The 24,576-nt window shown below is 40.6% G+C and overlaps 1 protein-coding gene across 3 annotated transcripts in view; it reads right to left on the bottom strand.

Moving 5' to 3' along the window:
- Positions 1-24,519, bottom strand: part of LOC137202550 (uncharacterized) — a 32,484-nt gene extending 7,965 nt beyond the window's left edge. For 2 of the 3 annotated variants that reach the window (XM_067698286.1, XM_067698288.1), the window contains exons 1-2: positions 24,195-24,519; positions 1,444-1,525 (exon numbers count right to left, since the gene is read on the bottom strand). In XM_067698286.1, the coding sequence (XP_067554387.1) occupies positions 1,444-1,469 (26 nt within the window). In that variant the 5' untranslated portion in view covers positions 1,470-1,525; positions 24,195-24,519. The other variant, XM_067698287.1, reaches the window with a different exon arrangement.
- Positions 24,520-24,576: the final 57 nt, after the last annotated feature.

The raw sequence follows: 24,576 nt of genomic DNA, 5'->3' as shown, positions 1-24,576 counted from the left end.
TTTCCCAAGTGAGTTCCCCATTCTCCACAGGGACTATTTCGTTTTTTTATTTTATTTTATTTTTTTAGATGTACGTGGGCCTCTCACTGTTGTGGCCTCTCCCGTTGCGGAGCACAGGCTCCAGACGCGCAGGCTCAGCGGCCATGGCTCACGGGCCTAGCCGCTCCGCGGCATGTGGGATCTTCCCAGACTGGGGCATGAACCCGTGTCCCCTGCATCGGCAGGCGGACTCTCAACCACTGCACCACCAGGGAAGCCCCACAGGGACTATTTCGGAACCTCTCTTTAAACCTCCAGCCCCTCCTCTGCCTTCCTCACCTTCACCAGGGAACACACGCGCTACCAGATGGGTGTTCCCTAGACTTTCTGCCACCAAACTCATCCATCCTCTGCTTCTCACAGGTCATTTCCTCTTCAGGGGAGGAGGCTGCGCCCCCCTCTCTGGGGCTAGCCCCTCTCGTACTCCATTCACCTGGTCTTCTCATAACCTGGGTGTTTGGAGGTCCCCTCTCTCACTTGTATATTCATCCTTTCCTTTTCTGGCTCCTTCCCATCAGTATTTAAACATATCACTCATCTCTTCCACTAAAAAAAGAAAGGCCTTCTCCCTTGAACCCATATCCCTTCTCCAGATACAGTCCTTATTGTCCCCTACCCTTCACACCAGTCTCCTTGAGAGAGCTGACTGCAGTACGTATCTTCACCCCTCTTCACCTCTCCCTCACTCCACAGCCCACTGCAATCTGTTTCTGTCCCCATCAACCTCTGAAGCCTCTCTCACCAAAGTCACCAATATGCTCCTAGTCACCAAATCCAGTGGGCCTTTTTCGGGCCTCAGCTCACTTCATCTCTCTGCAGGGAACTACAGCACCTCCCTTCATACTGAATTTCCTTCTCTGAGAATACTGCTAGCAGTATACTCTACAGTAAGCTTTTTAGTTATTTATAACTTGGTGTGAGCAAAGTTATCAGGCTTTTTCTGAGGGAAGGTTTGGAGGAGAGAAAATGAGTCCTGAGTGAGAGAAGAAGAGGGGGAAAGGGGGAACGTCAAGTAGAAAGGGATGCAGGACAGGCAGGCTAGGAGTCGTAAAGACAATTTTCACCTGCTTGGGTGGTTTACTGAGCGCAACCTTTTGAAACTGCTTACCAAATCTACCAACCCTGATGACGTTAGTGATTTGCAGAGTACCCTTTGACCATACCAGTGTACAGGCAACCTATTCACCTCCCCTCAGGCTCCAGGACTGAGACTGAGAAGGGCACCGGAGCTCAGCTAAGTCTGGCAGTCCAGTGCACAGCCCCTCCCTTTCACAGGAGAGCACTGTCTGTGTGTGACATCATGTCTTAGGGGGCTTTATGACAGGACAACCTCTCCAACCTTGGCCAGAGTAGCTTGTCATTGCCTCAGGGTGGCTTTAAATCCCAACCAGTCAGAGAAAGCACCTTTGTAGGTATCTCTTTTGTTCCATTCAATGCCATCAATGCTGCCTGAGCTCCTGCAATGTGCCAAGCTGTATGCAAAGCCCTGTAGAGACACAAAGACACAAAGGTGTATAAGACTCAGTCTTGTCACATAACACAATAATCTTGTTTTTAAAATAACCATTTAAAATGACCATTTCTAAGTGTAATCCATTTATTCAACCAGTGTCTGCTGAGCTTTCATTCTGGTCCAGGAATAATGCTCAGGGGATAGAAATGTAAACAGGACACACAGACTGCCCTCAGGGTGCCTGAAGAAGTCAAATAGACATCTTCTGATTCAAGACAATAGCTTTTATACCCTCCCCAAATTACTATAAATGTAACTAAATAATAATTACAAAACTATGGTGGTTAAAACTGAAGAATGCCTTAGTTTCACATACACATGAAATATTTACCAAGAAAGATCACATTCTCAACCATGAAACAAGCCTCTATAATTTAAAAAATTTGAGTAAGACGCGGAGATCACCTTCCTCCCCACAGATACACCAGAAATACATCTACGCGTGGAACAACTCCTACGGAGCACCTACTGAACGCTGGCAGAAGACCTCAGACCTCCCAAAAGGCAAGGAACCCCCCACGTACCTGGTTAGGGCAAAAGAAAAAACTAAACAGAGACAAAAGGATAGGGACGGGTCCTGCACCAGCGGGAGAGAGTTGTGAAGGAGGAAAAGTGTCCACACACTAGGAAGCCCCTTCGCGGGTGGAGACGTCGGGAGGCGGAGTGGGGGAGCTTGGGAGCCGCGGAGGAGAGCACAGCAACAGGGGTGCAGAGGGCAAAGCGGACAGATTCCGGCGCAGAGGATCGGGCCGACCGGCACTCACCAGCCGAGAGGCTTGTCTGCTCGCCCGCCGGGGCGGGCGGGACTGGGAGCTGAGGCTCCGGCTTTTGTCGGAGCGCCGGGAGAGGACTGAGGTTGGCGGCGTGAACACAGCCTGCAGGGCGTTAGTGCACCGCGGCTAGCCGGGAGAGAGTCCGGGGAAAAGTCTGGACCTGCCGAAGAGGCAAGAGACTTTTACGTCCCTCTTTGTTTCCTGGTGCACGAGGAGAGGGGATTAAGAACGCTGCTTGAGAGAGCTCCAGGGACGGGCGCGAGCCGCGGCTAAAAGTGCGGAGCCCAGAGACAGACATGAGACGCTAAGGCCGCTGCTGCCGCCACCAGGAGGCCTGTGTGCGAACACAGGTCACTAGCCACACGCCCTTCCGGGGAGCCTGTGCAGCCCGCCACTGCCAGGGTCCCGGGATCCAGGGACAACTCCCCCGGGAGAACACACGGCGCGCCTCAGGTTGCAACGTCACGCCGGCCTCTGCCGCCGCAGGCCCGCCCCACACTCCGTGACCCTCCCTACCCCGCGGCCTGAGTGAGCCAGAGCCTCTGAATCAGCGGCTCCTTTAACCCCGTCCTGTCTGAGCAAAGAACAGACGCCCTCCGGCGACCTACATGCACAGGCGGGGCCAAATCCAAAGCTGAGCCCCTGGGAACTGTGAGAACAAAGAAGAGAAAGGGAAATCTCTCCCAGCAGCCTCAGAAGCAGCGGATTAAAGCTCCACAATCAACTTGATATACCCTGCATCTGTGGAATACCTGAATAGACAACGAATCATCCCAAATTAAGGAGCCCTGTGGATGAAAGGCTCTTGGTGCTGCAGCCAGGAGTCAGTGCTGTGCCTCTGAGGTGGGAGAGCCAACTTCAGGACGCTGGTCCACAAGAGGCCTCCCAGCTGCACATAATATCAAACAGCAAAAATCTCCGAGAGATCTCCATCTCAACGCCAGCACCCAGCTTCACTCAACGACCAGCAAGCTACAGTGCTGGACATCCTATGTCAAACAACTAGCAAGACAGGAACACAACCCCACCCATTAGCAGAGAGGCTGCCCAAAATCATAAGTCTACAGACACCCCAAAACACACCACCAGACGTGGACCTGCCCACCAGAAAGACAAGATCCAGCCTCATCCACCAGAACACAGGCACTAGTACCCTCCACCAGGAAGCCTACACAACCCACTGAACCAACCTTAGCCACTGGGGACAGACACAAAAAACAACAGGAACTACGAACCTTCAGCCTGCAAAAAAGGAGACCCCAAACACAGTAAGATAAGCAAAATGAAAAGACAGAAAAACACACAGCAGATGAAGGAGCAAGATAAAAACCCACCAGACCTAACAAATGAAGAGGAAATAGGCAGTCTACCTGAAAAAGAATTCAGAATAATGATAGTAAGGTTGATCCGAAATCTTGGAGATAGAATGGACAATAGAATGGACAAAATGCAAGAATCAGTTAACAAGGACCTAGAAGAACTAAAGATGAAACAAGCAACGATGAACAACACAATAAATGAAATTAAAAGTACTCTAGATGGAATCAATAGCAGAATAACTGAGGCAGAAGAACGGATAAGTGACCTGGAAGATAAAATAGTGGAAATAACTACTGCAGAGCAGAATAAAGAAAAAAGAATGAAAAGAACTGAGGACAGTCTCAGAGACCTCTGGGACAACATTAAACGCACCAACATTCGAATTATAGGGGTTCCAGAAGAAGAAGAGAAAAAGAAAGGGACTGAGAAAATATTTGAAGAGATTATAGTTGAAAACTTCCCTAATATGGGAAAGGAAATAGTTAATCAAGTCCAGGAAGCACAGAGTCCCATACAGGATAAATCCAAGGAGAAATACGCCAAGACACATATTAATCAAACTGTCAAAAATTAAATACAAAGAAAACATATTAAAAGCAGCAAGGGAAAAACAACAAATAACACACAAGGGAATCCCCATAAGGTTAACAGCTGATCTTTCAGCAGAAACTCTGCAAGCCAGAAGGGAGTGGCAGTGAAAGTGTTGAAGGAGAAAAACCTGCAACCAAGATTACTCTACCCAGCAAGGATCTCATTCAGATTTGATGGAGAAACCAAAAGCTTTACAGACAAGCAAAAGCTGAGAGAGTTCAGCACCACCAAACCAGCTCTACAACAACTGCTAAAGGAACTTCTCTAGGCAAGAAACACAAAAGAAGGAAAAGACCTACAATAACGAACCCAAAACAATTAAGAAAATGGGAATGGGAACACACGTATCGATAATTACCTTAAATGTAAATGGACTAAATGCTCCCACCAAAAGACACAGATTGGCTGAATGGATACAAAAACAAGACCCATATATTTGCTGTCTACAAGAGACCCACTTCAGACCTAGAGACACATACAGACTGAAAGTAAGGGGATGGAAAAAGGTATTTCATGCAAATGGAAACCAAAAGAAAGCTGGAGTAGCAATTCTCATATCAGACAAAATAGACTTTAAAACAAAGACTATTAGAAGAGACAAAGAAGGACACTACATAATGATCAAGGGATCGATCCAAGAGGAAGATATAACAATTGTAAATATTTATGCACCCAACATAGGTGCACCTCAATACATAAGGCAAATACTGACAACCATAAAAGGGGAAATCGACAGTAACACATTCATAGTAGGGGACTTTAACACCCCACTTTCACCAATGGACAGATCATTCAAAATGAAAATAAATAAGGAAACACAAGCTTTAAATGATACATTAAACGAGATGGAGTTAATTGATATTTATAGGACATTCCATCCAAAAACAACAGAATACACATTTTTCTCAAGTGCTCATGGAACATTCTCCAGGATAGATCATATCTTGGGTCACAAATCAAGCCTTGGTGAATTTAAGAAAATTGAAATTGTATCAAGTATCTTTTCCGACCACAACGCTATGAGACTCGATATCAATTACAGGAGAAGATCTGTAAAAAATACAAACACATGGAGGCTAAACAATACACTACTTAATAACGAAGTGATCACTGAAGAAATCAAAGAGGAAATCAAAAAATACCTAGAAACAAATGACAATGGAGACACGACGACTCAAAATCTATGGGATGCAGCAAAAGCAGTTCTAAGAGGGAAGTTTGTTGCAATACAATCTTACCTTAAGAAACAGGAAACATCTCGAATAAACAACCTAACCTTGCACCTAAAGCAATTAGAGAAAGAAGAACAAATAAAACCCCAAAGTTAGCAGGAGGAAAGAAATCATAAAAATCAGATCAGAAATAAATGAAAAAGAAATGAAGGAAACGATAGCAAAGATCAATAAAACTAAAGGCTGGTTCTTTGAAAGGATAAACAAAATTGATAAACCATTAGCCAGACTCATCAAGAAAAAAAGGGAGAAGACTCAAATCGATAGAATTAGAAATGAAAAAGGAGAAGTAACAACTGACACTGCAGAAATACAAAAGATCATGAGAGATTACTACAAGCAACTCTATGCCAATAAAATGGACAACCTGGAAGAAATGGACAAATTCTTAGAAAGGCACAACCTGCCAAGACTGAATCAGAAAGAAATAGAAAATATGAACAGACCAATCACAAGCACTGAAATTGAAACTGTGATTAAAAATCTTCCAACAAGCAAAAGCCCAGGACCAGATGGCTTCACAGGCGAATTCTATCAAACATTTAGAGAAGAGCTATCACCTATCCTTCTCAGACTCTTCCAAAATATAGCAGAGGGAGGAACACTCCCCAACTCATTCTACGAGGCCACCATCACCCTGATACCAAAACCAGACAAGGATGTCACAAAGAAAGAAAACTACAGGCCAATATCACTGATGAACATAGATGCAAAGATCCTCAACAAAATACTAGCAAACAGAATCCAACAGCACATTAAACGGATCATACACCATGATCAAGTGGGGTTTATTCCAGGAATGCAAGGATTCTTCAATATACGCAAATCAATCAACGTGATACACCATATTAACAAATTGAAGGAGAAAAACCATATGATCATCTCAATAGATGCAGAGAAAGCTTTTGACAAAATTCTACACCAATTTATGATAAAAACCCTGCAGAAAGTAGGCATAGAGGGAACTTTCCTCAACATAATAAAGGCCATATATGACAAACCCACAGCCAACATCGTCCTCAATGGTGAAAAACTGAAAGCATTTCCACTAAGATCAGGAACAAGACAAGGTTGCCCACTCTCACCACTCTTATTCAACATAGTTTTGGAAGTTTTAGCCACAGCAATCAGAGAAGAAAAGGAAATAAAAGGAATCCAAATCGGAAAAGAAGAAGTAAAGCTGTCACTGTTTGCAGATGACATGATACTATACATAGAGAATCCTAAAGATGCTACCAGAAAACTACTAGAGCTAATCAATGAATTTGGTAAAGTAGCAGGATACAAAATTAATGCACAGAAATCTCTGGCATTCCTATACACTAAGGATGAAAAATCTGAAAGTGAAATCAAGAAAACACTCCCATTTACCATTGCAACAAAAAGAATAAAATACCTAGGAATAAACCTACCTAAGGAGACAAAAGACCTGTATGCAGAAAATTATAAGACACTGATGAAAGAAATTAAAGATGATACAAATAGATGGAGAGATATACCATGTTCTTGGATTGGAAGAATCAACATTGTGAAAATGACTCTACTACCCAAAGCAATCTACAGATTCAATGCAATCCCTATGAAACTACCACTGGCATTTTTCACAGAACTAGAACAAAAAATTTCACAATTTGTATGGAAACACAAAAGACCCCGAATAGCCAAAGCAATCTTGAGAACGAAAAATGGAGCTGGAGGAATCAGGCTTCCTGACTTCAGACTATACTACAAAGCTACAGTAATCAAGACAGTATGGTACTGGCACAAAAACAGAAATATAGATCAATGGAACAGGATAGAAAGCCCAGAGATAAACCCACGCACATATGGTCACCTTATCCTTGACAAAGGAGGCAGAAATGTACAGTGGAGAAAGGACAGCCTATTCAATAAGTGGTGCTGGGAAAACTGGACAGCTACATGTAAAAGTATGAGATTAGATCACTCCCTAACACCATACACAAAAATAAGCTCAAAATGGATTAAAGACCTAAATATAAGGCCAGAAACTATCAAACTCTTAGAGGAAAACATAGGCAGAACACTCTATGACATAAATCACAGCAAGGTCCTTTTTGACCCACCTCCTAGAGAAATGGATATAAAAACAAAAGTAAACAAATGGGACCTAATGAAACTTAAAAGCTTTTGCGCAGCAAAGGAAACCATAAAGAAGACCAAAAGACAACCCTCAAAATGGGAGAAAATATTTGCAAATGAAGCAACTGACAAAGGATTAATCTCCAAAATTTATAAGCAGCTCATGCAGCTTAATAACAAAAAAACAAACAACCCAATCCAAAAATGGGCAGAAGACCTAAATAGACATTTCTCCAAAGAAGATATACAGAGTGCCAACAAACACATGAAAGAATGCTCAACATCACTAATCATTAGAGAAATGCAAATCAAAACTACAATGAGATATCATCTCATACCAGTCAGAATGGCCATCATCAAAAAATCTAGAAGCAATAAATGCTGGAGAGGGTGTGGAGAAAAGGGAACCCTCTTACACTGTTGGTGGGAATGTAAATTGATACAGCCACTGTGGAGAACAGTATGGAGGTTCCTTAAAAAGCTACAAATAGAACTACCATATGACCCAGCAATCCCACTACTGGGCATATACCCTGAGAAAACCATAATTCAAAAAGAGTCATGTACCAAAATGTTCATTGCAGCTCTATTTACAATAGCCCAGAGATGGAAACAACCTAAGTGTCCATCATCGGATGAATGGATAAAGAAGATGTGGCACATATATACAATGGAATATTACTCAGCCATAAAAAGAGACAAAATTGAGCTATTTGTAATGAGGTGGATAGACCTAGAGTCTGTCATACAGAGTGAAGTAAGTCAGAAAGAGAGAGACAAATACCGTATGCTAACACATATATGTGGAATTTAAGAAAAAAAAATGTCATGAAAAACCTAGGGGTGAAACAGGAATAAAGACACAGACTTACTAGAGAATGGACTTGAGGCTATGGGGAGGGGGAAGGGTAAACGGTGACAAAGCGATAAAGAGGCATGGACATATATACACTACCAAACGTAAGGTAGATAGCTAGTGGGAAGCAGCTGCATAGCACAGGGAGATCAGCTCGGTGCTTTGTGACCGCCTGGAGGGGTGGGATAGGGAGGGTGGGAGGGAGGGAGACGCAAGCGGGAAGAGATATGGGAATATATGTATATATATAACTGATTCATTTTGTTGTGAAGCTGAAACTAACATACCATTGTAAAGCAATTATACTCCAATAAAGATGTTAAAAAATAAATAAATAAAATTTAAAAAAATAAAAGATTTAAGTAATTTCAAGTACATTCTCTGACCACATGGAATTAAATTATAAATTAGTAACAGAAAGATCCTAGAAAAATCCCCAAATAATTGGATACTAAACAACACACCTTTAAATAATATATGTGTATGAGATGTAGAGAACAAACGTATGGACACCAAGGGGGGAAAGTGGCAGGGGAGGTGAGGTGGTGGTGTGATGAATTGGGAGATTGGGATTAACATGTATACACTAATATGTATAAAATGGATAACTAATAAGAACCTGCTGTATAAAAAAAATAAAATAAAATTCAAAAATAAATAAATACATAAATAATATATGTGTGAAATAGGGAATTCCCTGGCAGTCTAGTGGTTAGAACTCTGTGCTCACTGCCAAGGGCCTGGGTTCAATCCCTGGTCAGGCAACTAAGATCCCACAGGATTTGCAGTGCAGCTAAAATATATATATGTGTGTGTGTGTGTGTGTGTGTGTGTGTGTGTGTGTGTATACATATATATATGTATATATATGAAATAAAAAATCAAAAGGAAAGTTAGAAAGCATTTTGAACTGAAAGAAAAGAAAAAATATCAAAATTTGTGGGATGCAGCTAAAGCAGTACATGGAGGGAAATTTATAGCACTAAAAACACCTATATTAGAAAATAAGAAATGTCTCTAGAAAATAAGCTTATGGTTACCAAAGGGTAAAGAGGGTGGGGGAGGGATAAATTAGGAGTTTGGGGTTAGCAGATACAAACCACTATATATAAAATAGATAAACATGGGACTTCCCTGGCAGTCCAGTGGTTAAGGCTCTGCACTTTCACTGCAGGGGGTGTGGGTTTCACTGCAGGGGGCATGGGGGCGTCAGGGAACTAAGATCCTGCATGCCACGTGGCACAGCCAAAAAGTAAAAAAAAATTAAAAAATAAAAAACAAGGTTCTACTGTATAGCACAGGGAACTATAATTCAACATCCTGTAATAAACTGTAATGGAAAAGAATATAAAAAAGAATATGTATAACTGAATCACTTGGCTCTACACCAGAAATTAACACAACATTGTAAATCAACTATACTTCAATAAATAATTAATTAAAAAAGAAAATAAGAAATGTCTCAAATCAATGACCTCAGTTTCTACTTTAAGAAACTAGAAATGGAAGAGCAAATAAAAGCCAACGTAAGCACAAGAAATTTTAAAAATCAGAGTGAAAAGAAATGAAATAGAAAACAGACAAAGAAAAGAAAAAAAGTCAATAAAACCAAAAGCTCAACAAAGTGTACAATCCTCTAGATAGACTAGATCAGGAAAAAATGAATAAGATGCGAATTATCAATATCAAGAATGATAAAGGTGACTGATGCAGATTCTATAGATACTAAAATAAGGGAACATTATGAACAATGCTATGCGGATAAGTTTGACAACATAGATGACATGGACAAAATCTTTAAAAGACACAAAGTAGGGCTTCCCTGGTGGCGCAGTGGTTGGGAGTCCGCCTGCCGATGCAGGGGACGCGGGTTCGTGCCCCAGTCCGGGAGGATCCCACGTGCCGCGGGGCGGCTGGGCCCGTGAGCCGTGGCCGCTGAGCCTGCGCGTCCGGAGCCTGTGCTCCGCAACGGGAGAGGTCACGGCGGTGAGAGGCCCGCATACCGCAAAAAAATAATAAAAAAAAAAAAAAAAAAAAAAGACACAAAGTACCAAAGCTCATGCAAGAAGAAATATATAACCTGAATAACTCTATATCTATTAAAGACATTGAATTTATTTAACTTTCCCACAAAGAAAACTTCAGGTCCACATGGCTTTACTAGTAAATTCTACCAAACTTCTGAGGAAGAAATAATACCAATTCTACACAAACTCTTCCAGAAAAAAAGGAGGAAATACTTCCCATCTTGTTTTATGAGTGCAGCATTATCTGATATCAAAACCAGACAAAGATGACATGAGAAAACTACAAAACAACATCCCTCATAAACATTGATGCAAATATTATTTACAAAATCTTAGCAAATTGAAAACAACAACATATAAAAAGATAATACATCATTACCAAAGGAGTTTACCCTCGGGAATGCAAGGTTGATTCAACATTCAAAAACCAATCAATATAATTCACCATATTAATAGACTAAAAAACAAAAATCATATGATTATCTCAACAGATGCATAAAAAACATTTGACAAAATCAACATCTGTTCCTGAAAAAAATCTCCCAGCAAACTAGGAGTAGTTAGAACATCCTCAACCTGATGAAGGACATCTATGAAAAACTTAGAGCTAACAATATACCCGATGGTAAAATACTGAAGGTTTTCCCCTTAAATTCAGGAATAAGGCAAGGATGTTTGCCCTCATTGCTTCTATGCAACATTGTACTGGAAGTTTTAGACAGTGAACTAAGTTAAGAAATAGAAGTAATTATCCCTTACACCATCGGTAAACCTACCACACTCCTGAATGGGGCAACGATGTCAAAGAAGAAGCATAATATCAGACTTCCCTTACCATGCTTAATCTAGTCCAGTAACCAACCTAAAATCTGATTTATTATCACTTGTTGATTTTTTTCCTGAAGTCAAATTGTATACTTTTAGTAACAGATTTCTAGAGTCAGAACCTCATGACTGCGATGATTCAGCCCTTTACATGTATAACTTACAAAACTACTTGTGTTAACATTCCCTCATCAATTTATGCTGCAAATTGCAAATGAGACAAAAACCTCTCACTTGCATCTATATCATAATTTTGCTCATTGATTATACTAATGTTTTTCAGATTTGATACAATCAGCCATTAAATGATGATCACCTCTTTCAATGAACTACAAAGATTAAAATTAAAAAATAAAAGAGAGAAGTAAAAGGTAATCAGATTGGAAAGGAAGAAATAAAACTGCCTTTATTTTGCAGACAACATGATTGTGTATAAAATCCTGTGGGATCATCCAAAAAGCTACCAGAGTTTAGCAAAGTGAAGGATATAAGATCAATATGTAAAAACCAATTGTATTTGTTGTGAACCTAAAAGTGCTCTTAAACAAACGTATTAAAAGTCAGTTGTTCATAGCACTGAACAATTGGGAATTGAAATTTTAAAAATATCATTTATTATAGCATCAAAAATATGAAATACTCTGACAAAAAATATGTGGAAGATCTGTACACTAAAAACTACAAAACATTATTGAAAGAAATTAAAGACCTAAATAAATGAAGAGATAAACCAAGGTCGTGAATCAGAAGATTCAAAACTATTAAAATGTGAATTCCACACTCAAATTGATCTATAGATTCAGTGTAATCTCAATAAAATTTTCAGCAAACTTTTTTGGTAGTTGAAATTGATATGCTGTTCCTAAAGTCCATATGGAAGTGCCAACAACCTAGAATTTTGTAAAAGTAAAGTTGGACAGTAATCAAGACAGTATGAGATTGCTGATGTCAAGAGAGATGGAACAGAATAGAGTCTAGATATAGACCCATATATTGTCAGTTGATTTTAGACAAAGGTGCAAATGCAATTCCTTGAAGTGAAGGAAGCCTTGACCCTTAAATCATATAATTTTAAATTGACTTAATGAGGCAAAAGTAACACCAAGCTTTCCATATGTATACATATCCTGGTTAAGATTTTTGAACGTAAAGAACAAGAAAACATTAAGGCAGGAAAAAAAAAAAGGTTACCTAAAAAGAAAAAAGAATCGGAAATCAGAATGGCATAAGAATTACCACATGAAATACTAAATGTTAAAGGACAGTGTAGTCATGTTCTACAGAGTTTTGAGGGAAAATGATTGTGACTCAAGAATTCTATGCTGAGCCAAGTCAGCTTTCGGTGTCAAGACAACAGAAAGGTTCTCAGGAGCCACTAAGGCCAGACATCAGACTGCCATCTGTGTACGGTGCCTCTCTCTCCTACCTCAAACAACAGAGGTAAAAGAAAGTAGATCTTTAAATAAATCCATAATAGCGCTGGAAAGCAAAATGTGGTACCCTGTTGAACCAGAAGCCATAAGGAATCTCTCAGAAATGGAAGGCAGGCAGGATGCGGTTGACAGAGGAAACCAAAGAACAAAATACAGGCAGGAGAACATCACTGTGAGAGGCAGAGAGTCCCTGGGAGTCTCTGTCCGTCAGAGTGACAGATCTGGGGAGCAGGAGAGAAACTTATTGGGATGATTGGTTTGGGGATTCATGTGAAGCAAAAAGATGACTGACTTCCTCTCTTTCCCCACCTGTGGCAAGCAGACAAAAACAGATGCATCAACCACCAGGTGAGAGCAATGATTGTGAGGCCCCTTGCTGGATGGCTGGTAACACCCAGCAGGTCTGGGGACCCCCATTATCCCAAAGTCTAACCACAAGTGTACCCTGCCTAGCAATGTCTTATCTTGACTCCACAGAGACTAATGCCACTTCACAGTAAATAAAACCATTCAAAGAGAATCCATCAGAGAATCTCAAAGACAGACTTGAGCACTTAGCCAGAACTTGCCAAATATTTGAAGAAAACCAACAGTAGAAAAGAGAGGCACAATGCTATACAAACAAAAAAAAACTAATGACTAAGGAAAAGAGTTAATAGAGAAAATCAAAAGAGACTTTAAAGTAAATATTAAAATCCTCAAAAAGATAAGAGAGGATATGGCACCCATAAAAGTGAATTGTCTATTAGGGAAAAGAAACAGCACAGTGGAAATAAAAATAGAGCTGGTGTGTGCTTCCCTGGTGGCGTGGTGGTTGGGGGTCCGCCTGCTGATGCAGGGGACACAGGTTCATGCCCCGGTCTGGGAGGATCCCACATGCCGCGGAGCGGCTGGGCCCGTGAGCCATGGCCGCTGAGCCTGCGTGTCCGGAGCCTGTGCTCCGCAGCGGGAGAGGCCACAACAGTGAGAGGCCCGCGTACCAAAAAAAAAAAAAAAAAATAGAGCTGGTGAAATATCGGCTTCCCACTAAGGCCTTTCAAAGACTTAAAAGTTTCAGCCGTGAGGGAGTAGCTGGTATTGGATTTACCTTTGCACAATAAACAAACATAAAACATAAAAGGGGACAAAATACATTCAACTACTTTTAGGCATGGAGAGCAACCAATGCAGATTTTCTCCTGAGGATACTTCCCTAAGTGTGACCTGGAGTGGTCGAGCCAAGACAGGGAGCAGAATTCTTACTGGGTATAAGAGGCAGAGCCTGGGGTTTAGGGCTGCTAGTGTCACAGAATTTGAGGGTCAGGGAAGTGAAGTGGAGGTAACCATAGGCAAAGAGCCTGAAAGGTCTGAGTATAGATGTTGGAGTCCTTGGCCACCTGCTGGGCTGAGCAGATAAGACAGCGTAGCATACAACTTCGGGGAGCTGAGAGCACATGGGGAAATTCAGAGTCACATAGTGCTGGATGACATTGGAGACTGGGCCTGGCCAAAGTGAAGAGATTTTGGTGCATACTCCAGGCATTCAGTTAAGACTCCAGAAAAGCATCCCCTAGGAATAAGGACTGCATCTACAACTATGGGCAAAACTAAAATACTTCCAAACAACTGAAACCTAAATTCAAGCCTCAAAGCCTGCCAAAACAAAACTTGATGTTCCTTTTTTATTTTTTTGTGGTTTTAAAAAAACGTTCATTTTATATTGGAGTATAGTTGACTTACAATGTTGTGTTAGTTTCAGGTGTACAGCAAAGTGATTCAGTTATACATATACATGTATCTATTATTTTTCTTGATATTCCTTTAGAGAAAAATTAACATAATCTACAACATATCCATGATGTCCAGCTAACAATAAAAGTTACTAAACTTTGGGACTTCCCTAGTGGCACAGTGGTTAAGACTCTGCGCTCCTAATGCAGAGGGCCTGGGTTCAATCCCTAGTCAGGGAACTAGATCCCACATGCATGTCACAACTAAGGAGCCCACGTGCTGCAACTAAGGAGCTGATGAGCCACAACTAAGGAGCCCGCCTGCCACAATTAAGGAGCCAGCAAGCTGCAACTAAGACCCAGTGCAACCAAATAAATAAATATTTTTGTTAAAAGTTACTAAACTTATAAAGAAGGAGGAAAAATTAACTGATAATTAAGAGATAAACAGTCAAAGAAGTTGACCCAGGGATAATCTAGATATTGGAGTTAGCAGATAGGGACTTTTAAAAATGGCTATGATTAGCATGTTAAAGAAAATAAGACAAAAAGATAGACAAAACAGATGAAGAGCTAGAGTAATTCAACAGAGAATTCAAATCAGTAAAAAATCAAATAGACACTGTGGTAGGACAGCCTCTAAGATAGTCACTAATAATCTCCACTTCCTAGTATTCATTTGAGTGTGGTCTGGATTTATTGAATAAATTTGGTAGACGTGAGATGTCACTTCCAAAATAAGTTTACAAAAAGACTGTGGCTTCCATCTTGAACACTGTACTCACTCTCACTCTCTGAACACTTGCTATGGGGGAAAACAGTTGCCTTATAATGAGGCAGCCCTGTGGAGAGCCCCAAGTGATGAGGGCCCAAGGCCTGCCAACAACCACGAAGTGGATGCCACCTCACACTCTCTTCCCCAGCCCAGGTGAGCCCTCAATGATACCACAGTGCCAGCTGACTGATGACCACCTCATGAGGGACCTTGAGCCAGAGGCACACAGCTAAGCCTCACCTGGATTCCTGGTCCCTAGGAAACCATGAGATAATAAATGTTTGTTGTTTTAGCTGATAAGTTTTGAGGTAATTTGTTCATAGCAATAGATAACATAGACATTCTAGAACAAAATACAATATCTGACATTAAGAACTCACTGGACCAAATGGGTTAACAGCAGACACAGCAGAAAATAGAATTAGTGTGGGGAACAGGTACAAGATGCTTTGTGAGCAACAAATGCTCTGTTCTCTGATCCCCATCCAAAGGTCTTGAGTTTCTCTTAGGGTCTGAATATACATACACATACTATGTGTAAAGCATTCTATGTTCCCTGTTAGGAAAACTCAGCAGTATAAAGATGTCATTTTTTTTCGGGGGGGCCACACCCACAGCTTGTGGGATCTTAGTTCCCCCACCAGGGATTGAACCCACACCCTCAGCAGTGAAAGCACAGAGTCCTAACCACTGGACAGCCAGGGAATTTCCAAGATGTCATTTCTATATTCAATTATAATCCATATTCAATGCAATCTCAATCAAAATCCTGATGATATTATTTTTTTGTTTAGTTTTTTGTTTCCAGTTTTACTGAGAAATTGACATACATCACTGTAAAATTTTAACACATACAGCATGATGGTTTTATTTATATATATTGTGAAATAATTACCACAGTAGGTTCAGCTAACATCCATCTTCTCATATAGATACAATAAAAAGAAAAAAAAATTTCTCCTTATGATGAGAACTCTTAGGATTTACTCTTAAGGACTTTCCTATGTATCATAGAGCAGTGTAAGCTATAGTCATGTTGTGTATTACATTCCTAGTACTCATTTATCTTAAAACTGGAAATTTGTACCTTTTGACCTCCTTTCTCTAATTCCCCCTCTCTCTACCCTCTGCCTCTGTGACTTGGGGGTTTTTTTTTGTTTGTTTTTAGATTCCACATGTAAGTGAGATCATACAGTATTTTTCTTTCTCTGTATGACTTATTTCACTTAGCATAATGCCTTCAAGGTCCATCCATGCTGTTGCAAATGGTAGGATTTCCTGTTTTTTCATGTCTGAATAATATTCTATTGTATATTTAGACCACAACTTCTTTATCCGTTCATCCATCATCAGTGGACACTTATGTTGCTTCCATGTCTTGTCTATTATAAATAATGCTGCTATGAACGTGGGGATGCAGATATCTTTTCAAGTTGGTGTTTTCATCTCCTTTGGCTACATTCCCAGAAATGGAATAGCTGGATTATATGGTAATTCTAATTCTTAATTTTTTAAGGATCCCCCATAGTGTGTTTCATAGTGGCTGTGCCAATTTACAATCCCACCAACAGGGTTTCCTTTTCCTTTCACAACCGTGCCATGATTTGTTATCTCTTGTTTTTTTGATGATGGCCATTCTAACAGGCATGAGGTGATATCTCATTGTGGTTTTAATTTGCATTTTCTCAATGACTAGTGATGTTGAGCATCTTTTCACGTACCTGTTGGCCTTTCATATATCTTCTTTGGAGAAATGTCTATTCAGGTCCTTCACCCATTTTTTAATTGGGTTATTTGGTTTCTCTGTTCATTTGTTTTGCTACTGATTCTTTACATACTTTGGATATTATAACTAAAATAAAGGAGAAACCTTGAGAGTAGCCAGAGAAAAACAAATCTAGGACCTATATGAGAAAAATCAATTTGAATGACAGCTAATTTCTCATTAGAGGCCATAGAGGCCAGAAGGAAGTGACACAATACTTTTCAAGTGTTGAAATGTCAATCCAGAATCCCATATCCATTGAAAATATCCTTCAGGAATGCTGGGGGAAATCAGGAAATTCTCAGATGAAGGAAAACCAAGAGAATTTGTCACCAACTGATAGGCTCAACTGACTTTTTTTTTGGAGGTAAAATTGGTATATTACATTTTATGAGTTTCAGTTGTACAACATTATAATCTGATATCTGTATACGCTACAAAGTGATCACCACCAAAAGTCTAGTTACCATCCATCACCATACAATTGACCCTCTTCACCCATTTCGCCTACCTTCCAGCTCCCTTCTGCTCTGATAATCACCAATCTGTTCTCTGTATCTATGAGTTTGTTTTTGTTTTATTTGCTCATTGTTTTTTGCTTGCTTTTTTTTTGTTTTGTTTTGTTTTTTAGATTCTACATATGAGTGAAATCATATGGTATTTGTCTTTCTTGAGATCCATCCATGTTGTCACAAATGTCAAGATTTTCTTCTTTTTTCCTTTTCATTCTTTTCCTGTTTTGTTGATCTGTCTGTCCGTTTTTTATGCCAATACCATACTGTTTTGATTATTGTAGCTTTTAACTGAATTTTGATAAGGGTGCAAAAGCAATTCAGTGGAGGAAAGCTGGCTTTTCAACAAATGGTTCTGGAGTAATCAGACATCCATAGGCAAAAACAAAACAAAACAAAACCCCTCAATCTAAATCTAACAGCTTATATGAAAATTAACTCAAAATGGGCCATGTACTTAAATGTAAAACATAAAACTCTTAGGAAAACAATCATAGAAAATCTTCTGGACCTAGGGCTAGGGTTCTTAAATTTGACACCAAAAGCACAGTCCACAAAAGGAAAAAAAATTATAAATTGGCTTTCATCAAAATTAAACGCTCCTGCTCTGTGAAAGACCGTGCGGAAAAGATGAAAAATCAAGCTACAGAGTGGTAGAAAATGTTTGCAAACCATGTATCTGACAAAGAACTAGCACCTAGAACATATAAAGAACTCTCAAAACTCAACAGGTAAACAATTTAATTAGAATATGGGCAAAAGACATGAAAAGCCATTTCACTAGAGAAAATATAAGATGGGAAATAAGCACATGAAAGGATGTCAACATCACTAGCCATAAGTGAAATGCAAATTAAAACAATAATGAGCTATTCCTACACATCTATCAAATGGCTAAAATTAAAAAGTTGCTTCACCAAAAGCAGAACAGGAACTGGGTCACTCATATATTGCTAATCAGAATGCAAAATGGTACAGCTGCTCTGGAAAACAATTTAATAGTTTCTTACACAATTAAATATGCAACAAACACATAACCCAGCAATTGCACTCCTGGGCATTTATACTAAAGAAATGAAGGCTTGTGTTAACACAAAAGCTGTACACAAATACGTACAGTTTTACTTATAATAGCCCAAAACTGGAAACAACCCAGATGTCCTTTAAGGGGTGAATGGTTAAACTGTGGTAAATCCATACCATGGAATACTACTCAGAAATAAGAAGGAATAAACCACTGATACATATATCAACCTGGATGAATCTCAAGAGAATTATGCTGAGTGGAAAAAAAAAAAAAGCCCATCCAAAAGGCTGCATACTGTATGATTCCATTTACAAAACATTCTTCAAATAACAAAATTATAAAAATGGAGTCCCTTTATTAGGGAGGGACTAAGGAAGGAAAAGGATGACATGAGGGATCCTTGTGGTGATGGAAATGTTCTGTATCTTGATTATATCAATGTCAGTATCCTTGTTGCGATACAGTACTATTGTTTTACAATATGTTACCATTGGGAAAAACTGGGTAAAGGGTACATCTGACTTTTCTGTGTTATTTCTTATACATGTGAATCTATAATTATCTTAAAAGTTTAATTTAAAATGTGTAGCATAATACAGGGAAAATTATAAAAGCTGCTTTCCCTTCCCTACAGGGGCCAGAAAGAAAAGGCTGAGTATAAGGCATGTGGCTATATATCTTGGCCCTGATGGATCAATTCCTGATACCTCCCCGTTGCTTTTGCTTCCATCTTGGGACCCCATGATCCCATATACCACTGGAACCCAAAACACCCTCTGCTCAAATCTCTGACTCTAAGGTGGTGGTCTCAGGAAGAAGGATGCAACCATTTTAGATAGAAAAGCTTTAAATCAAGGCCAAAAGTGGGGTGAGAGGAGGGATGGAGTAGAAGAACAACACCGAACCCACGTAAAAAATTCTGGGAGCTGGGACTTCCCTGGAAGTCCAGTGGTTAAGACTTTGCCTTCCAGTGCAGGGGGTGTGGGTTCGATCCCTATTCGGGGAGCTAAGATGCCACATGGCTCGAGGCCAAAAAACCAAAACATAAAACGGAAGCAATATTGTAACAAATTCAATAAAGACTTTAAAATGGTCCACATCAAAAAAATCTTAAAAAAACAATTCTGGGATCTAGTTCTCACTCCACTACCAACAGCATAAGTATCTTAAATGCTGAGGTCTTCAATTCAACCCAATTTAACATTCACTGGGCATCAACGACAGTGGCGAGAGGTGGCTAGGGATAGTGGTTAGTTCTTAACCTATATGTACATCAATGTCCCCTACCAAAAAAAAGTAATATTCTTTTCTACAGAAAATTGAAAAATTTGGGTTAAATTGAAAATCTTGGGTTAAATGTTCATAAAACACCTTTAGAAATCTCTATTTGTATTAATCCATAACATATAATGTAAGTAAAAAATGGGGGCTTAAGATGCAAAGACAGCATCTAGGCAATGCCCTGGGTGCATTCCAACCCTCCCACCTCAACAAGACTACCACCCTCCACTGGTTCTTGGTCACTAGGATATACTCTGTAAATGTGTTGTAGGGATTGAGGCTAAAGAAAGTTAACGGGATTCTCATAATCTGATTAGTAGGCAAAGGAAAGAAAACTGACATTTATCAAACATCTGTGTGAAGCAGACACTCTTCCAGGCACTTCATAGTATATACATTATCTCATTTAATCCTCTCAACCCTGTGTGGTAGCCATTGTTATGCCCGTTTTACAGATGCAGAAACCAATGTTCATGGAGGAAAGGTAACATGCAGCTTGTAACTGATATCAGGGACTGACAATAAATTTTTTTTACTATATGCTACATTGCCTCTAATTTTACAGAGGATATTTATTTTCTGTACTGTGCTATCCTGTCCAATTTTCTAAAATAATTGTTTTTAATAAGGACAAATAGGGTTTTTTCCTTTTTTAAGGTGATGAAAGGAAGAAGGCATTATTAAGACACACTGGACTTTACACATTTGAAAAATCATCAGACCTTTTTTTTTTTTGGCTGCGCTGTGTGGCATGTGAGATCTTAGTTCCCTGACGAGGGATCGAACCCGCGCCCCCTGCATTGGAAGTGCGGAGTCTTAACCACTGGACCGCCAGGGAAGTCCTGAGACCATTTTTTTCCAACAGCTTCACTGAGATATAGTTTTCATACCATAAAATTCATTCTTCACCCATTTTAAGTGTACAATTCAATAAATTTTAGTATATTTACAAAGCTGTACACGATCACCATGAACTAATTTTAGGGCATTTCCATCAGCCTGAACAGAAACCTCATGCTACACATCTGCTCCTCATTTCTACTCAGCTCACTAATCTACTTTCTGTCTCTATAGATTTGCCTTTCCTGAACCCTTCATACAAATGCTATCATACTGTATTGTTGTGTGTCTATCTTCTTTCTCTGAGCATAATGTTTTCAAGGTTCATCCTGGCTGAAGAGTTTTCTATTGTATGGATGTACCATACTTTGTTTATCCACTTAAAAAAAATTTTTTTTGGTATATCCAGTTGATAGACTTTGGGGCTGTTTCTACTTTTTAGCTATTGTGACTAATGCTGCTATAACAATTCACATACAAGTCTTTGTGTGGACAAATCTTTTCATTTCTCCTGGGTAGATACTAGGATTGGAATTGCTGGATCATATAGTAAGTCCATGTTTACCTTTTTAAGAAACTGCCAGACTGTTTTCCAAAGTAGCTGTACCATTTTACATTCCCATCAGCAACGTACGAGGGTTCCAATTTCTCCATGTCCCCACCAACACTGACTGTTGTCTGTTTTCTATTTTAGGAATTCTAGTGGGTGAGAAATGGTATCTTACGGTTTTGATTTGCATTTACCTAATGAACGCTGAGTGTCTTTTCATGTATTATTGGTCATTTGTATCACTTCTTGAGAAAAACAGCTATTCAAAGCCTTTGCCCATTTAAAAAAAAAAGGCTATTTTTTTAAGAGCAGTTTTAAGTTCACAGAAAAACTAAGTGCAAAGTACAGAGTTTCCATATACCCCTTGCCCTGCCCACCCTCCAGCCTCCCCCACTACCAACATGCCCCATCAGAGTGCTATATTTGTTGCAATGGAAGAACCTAGATTGACACATCATTGCCATCCAAAGTCCACAGTTTACATTCGGGTTCACTCTGTGGGTTTGGACAAGTATATAATGACATGTATTCACCATTATAGCATCATTCAGAATGGTTTCTGACCTAAAAACCCTCTGTGTTGTACCTATTCATCCCTCTTTCTACCCTAGTCCCTGACAACCAATGATCTTTTTATTGGCTCCATAGTTTTGCCTTTTTCTAGTATGTCATATAGCTAGAATCATACAGTATGTAGCCTTTTCAGATTGGCTTCTTTTACTTAGTAATATCCATTAAAGTTTCCTCCATGTCTTTTCATGACTCATTTCTTTCTAATGCTCCAGAATATTCCACTGTCTGCATGTACCACAGTTTATTTGTTCACCTCCTGAAGGCCGCCTTTGTGGCTTCCAACTTTTGACAATCATGAATAAAACTGTTATAAACATCCATGTGCAGGTTTTTGTGTGGACATAAGTTTTCAACTCATCTGGGTAAATACCAAGGTGTGTGATTACTGGATTATATGGTAAGAGTATGCTAGTTTTTTTTGTTTGTTCGTTTTGGGTTTTTTTTGGCTGCCCCTCACAGCATGTGGGATCTTAGCTCCTGGACCAGGGATCGAACCCAAGCCCCCTGTGGTGAAAGCACGGAGTTTTAACCACTGGACTGCCAGGGAAGTACAGAGTATGCTAGTTTTGCAAGAAACTGCCAAACTGTCTTCCAAACTAGCTGTATTCGCACCAGCAATGAGAGTTCCTGCTGCTCTACATCCTCATTAGCATTTGGTGTTGTCAGCTTTGCTTATTTTTAAATTGGGCTATTTTTTTTGAGTTGTGTCTTTTATATATTCCAGATACAAGTCCTTTATGGAATATACCATTTGCAAATATTTTCCCCCAGTTGTGAGTTGTTTTAGAGACCTTTTTTTTTTCAATGAATAAGAATATTAAACACTAAACTCATGACAGTGGTTACTCCTAGAGGAGGCAGGAGCATGAACCAGGTCAGAATTACACAGGTGGGTATCAGAGGTAGAGCGCAGACTCTGGAGTCAGCTACCTGGGTCTCAACCCAGTACTGTCAAGTAACTTAGCCTCTGTGTTTCAGTTTCCTCATCTGTAGAATGGGTATAACAGCACCTATCTCACAGGTGTGTTTCAAGGCTTAAACAAGTTAATGTGCCTGAAGAATGTAAAACAGTGGTTACCAGGAGCATGGTACACAATACATAAATGTTAACTGTACTACAACTTCTTGAGGTGGGTACTGAAGTTCAAAAGTTCCCATTCTACCATGCTTTATCACTTACATATGTTACATGCTTTTTTAACTTTTGGGGAAGGCTTTTATTCTTGGTTCCTATTTCTTTCCACTACCCCATCTCACAGTTACCACATTTTTATATTTCAAAAGTTCTTTCTTAACTAATATCTAGTAGATGCCTTTAACAGCAGGCTATAGATACACTGTCTCATTTTGTTTTATCACCTCAGCTCTTTTTTTTTTTAACATGCTTATTGGAGTATAATTGCTTTACAATGGTGTGTTAGTTTCTGCTTTATAACAAAGTAAATCAGCTATACATATACGTATCTCCGTATCTCCTCCCTCTTGCATCTCCCTCCCACCCTCCCTATCCCACCCCTCTAGGTAGTCACAATGTTACAAGCTTTCTTTTCATGCATAATTCATTTAAATGTACAAATACATTTTAAAAAATAATACAGGGAAAAAATCCAATTTTTTACCCTTTAAAATGGGTAAGACTGGGCTAGATGCAGGGCCATCCCCCATGCTGGCTGGGGTTCCAGAGCTGAGCTCAGCCCTGACCCCTGCTGCTTCCCCAAAACTCACAAAGTATCTATCAACTGCATTTTCAGAAATGACCAGTGGACTCCAGGCAGGAGTCTGTCTGGGGCAGAACCTAAAATGGCAAGTGACCTAGGCTGCACCACCTCACTTTCTTCACCTGTAAAATGGGGATGCTAACAGTACCCACCTGATCTATGAGATTAACTAAGACTAAGTAGAAAATCTACGCACGGCCTGACATGTTGTTAGCTGTTATTTTTCCCTTTACCCTTCCAGGCTCCCCTTGATGTTCAGAGATATCCTCAGTAGAAAAATGCTAGGAAAGGGACTTCCCTGCTGGTCCAGTGCTTAAGACTCTGTGCTTCCACTGCAAGGGGCGCGGGTTCAATCCCTGGTGGGGGAACTAAGATCTCTCATGCCCTGCAGCAAGGCCAAAAAAAAGAAAAGAAAAAGAAAAATGCCAGGAAAGAGAGAGGTACCCAGAATGGACGACCTAAGGTTCCTTCCAGCTCCAAAACTCTGGGCTGTTTTTCATAGAGATCCAGAGTTTGGGATGAAAACGTCCCCGTCTAAAATGGGGCTGATGATATAACCCACCTCCCTGGGCTGTGGAGAAGGGCCGAGAAGCTCAGAAGCTCAAGGCCAGGAGAGCACTTTCACGTCTCTACCTCGCTTCAAAAGAGCTGGTTTATAGGGGGGAAAAAAGTTATTGCGGAAAAGCCGCAGAGGTGCCAGGCCAACGCCACAGCAGCCCAGGCGCCATTACTTGCCTCAGCAGGGCCCACGGCCCAAGCGCGGAAGATCCACGACGTGCGTGTGGATGGGCGCTACCACAGTAGCGCCCGGGGCAGTTCGCGGGCGTGACGCAGTGGACGCCAGACAGCAGGCACGCGCCAACTCGCGGCACAACGGCTGGCCTGGGCCCGAGCGGCCCCTGGCGGCGCGGTCGAGCGACCGTTAGGACGTTCAACGGCCGAGCGTTAAGATTCCGCAGGTGAGCCTGCGCAGCCTCCACCTGCCTCTCTCACACAGAGAGGGAGAGAGGGGGAGAGGGGGAGAGGGGGAGAGGGGGAGAGGGGGGAGGGGGAGGGGGAGGGGGGAGGGGGAGGGGGAGGGGGAGGGGGAGGGGGAGGGGGAGAGGGGGAGAGAGAG

The sequence above is a fragment of the Pseudorca crassidens genome, chromosome 11, assembly GCF_039906515.1.
Source record: "Pseudorca crassidens isolate mPseCra1 chromosome 11, mPseCra1.hap1, whole genome shotgun sequence".
NCBI lineage: Eukaryota > Metazoa > Chordata > Mammalia > Artiodactyla > Delphinidae > Pseudorca > Pseudorca crassidens.
This window is presented reverse-complemented; position numbering and strand designations above follow the sequence as displayed.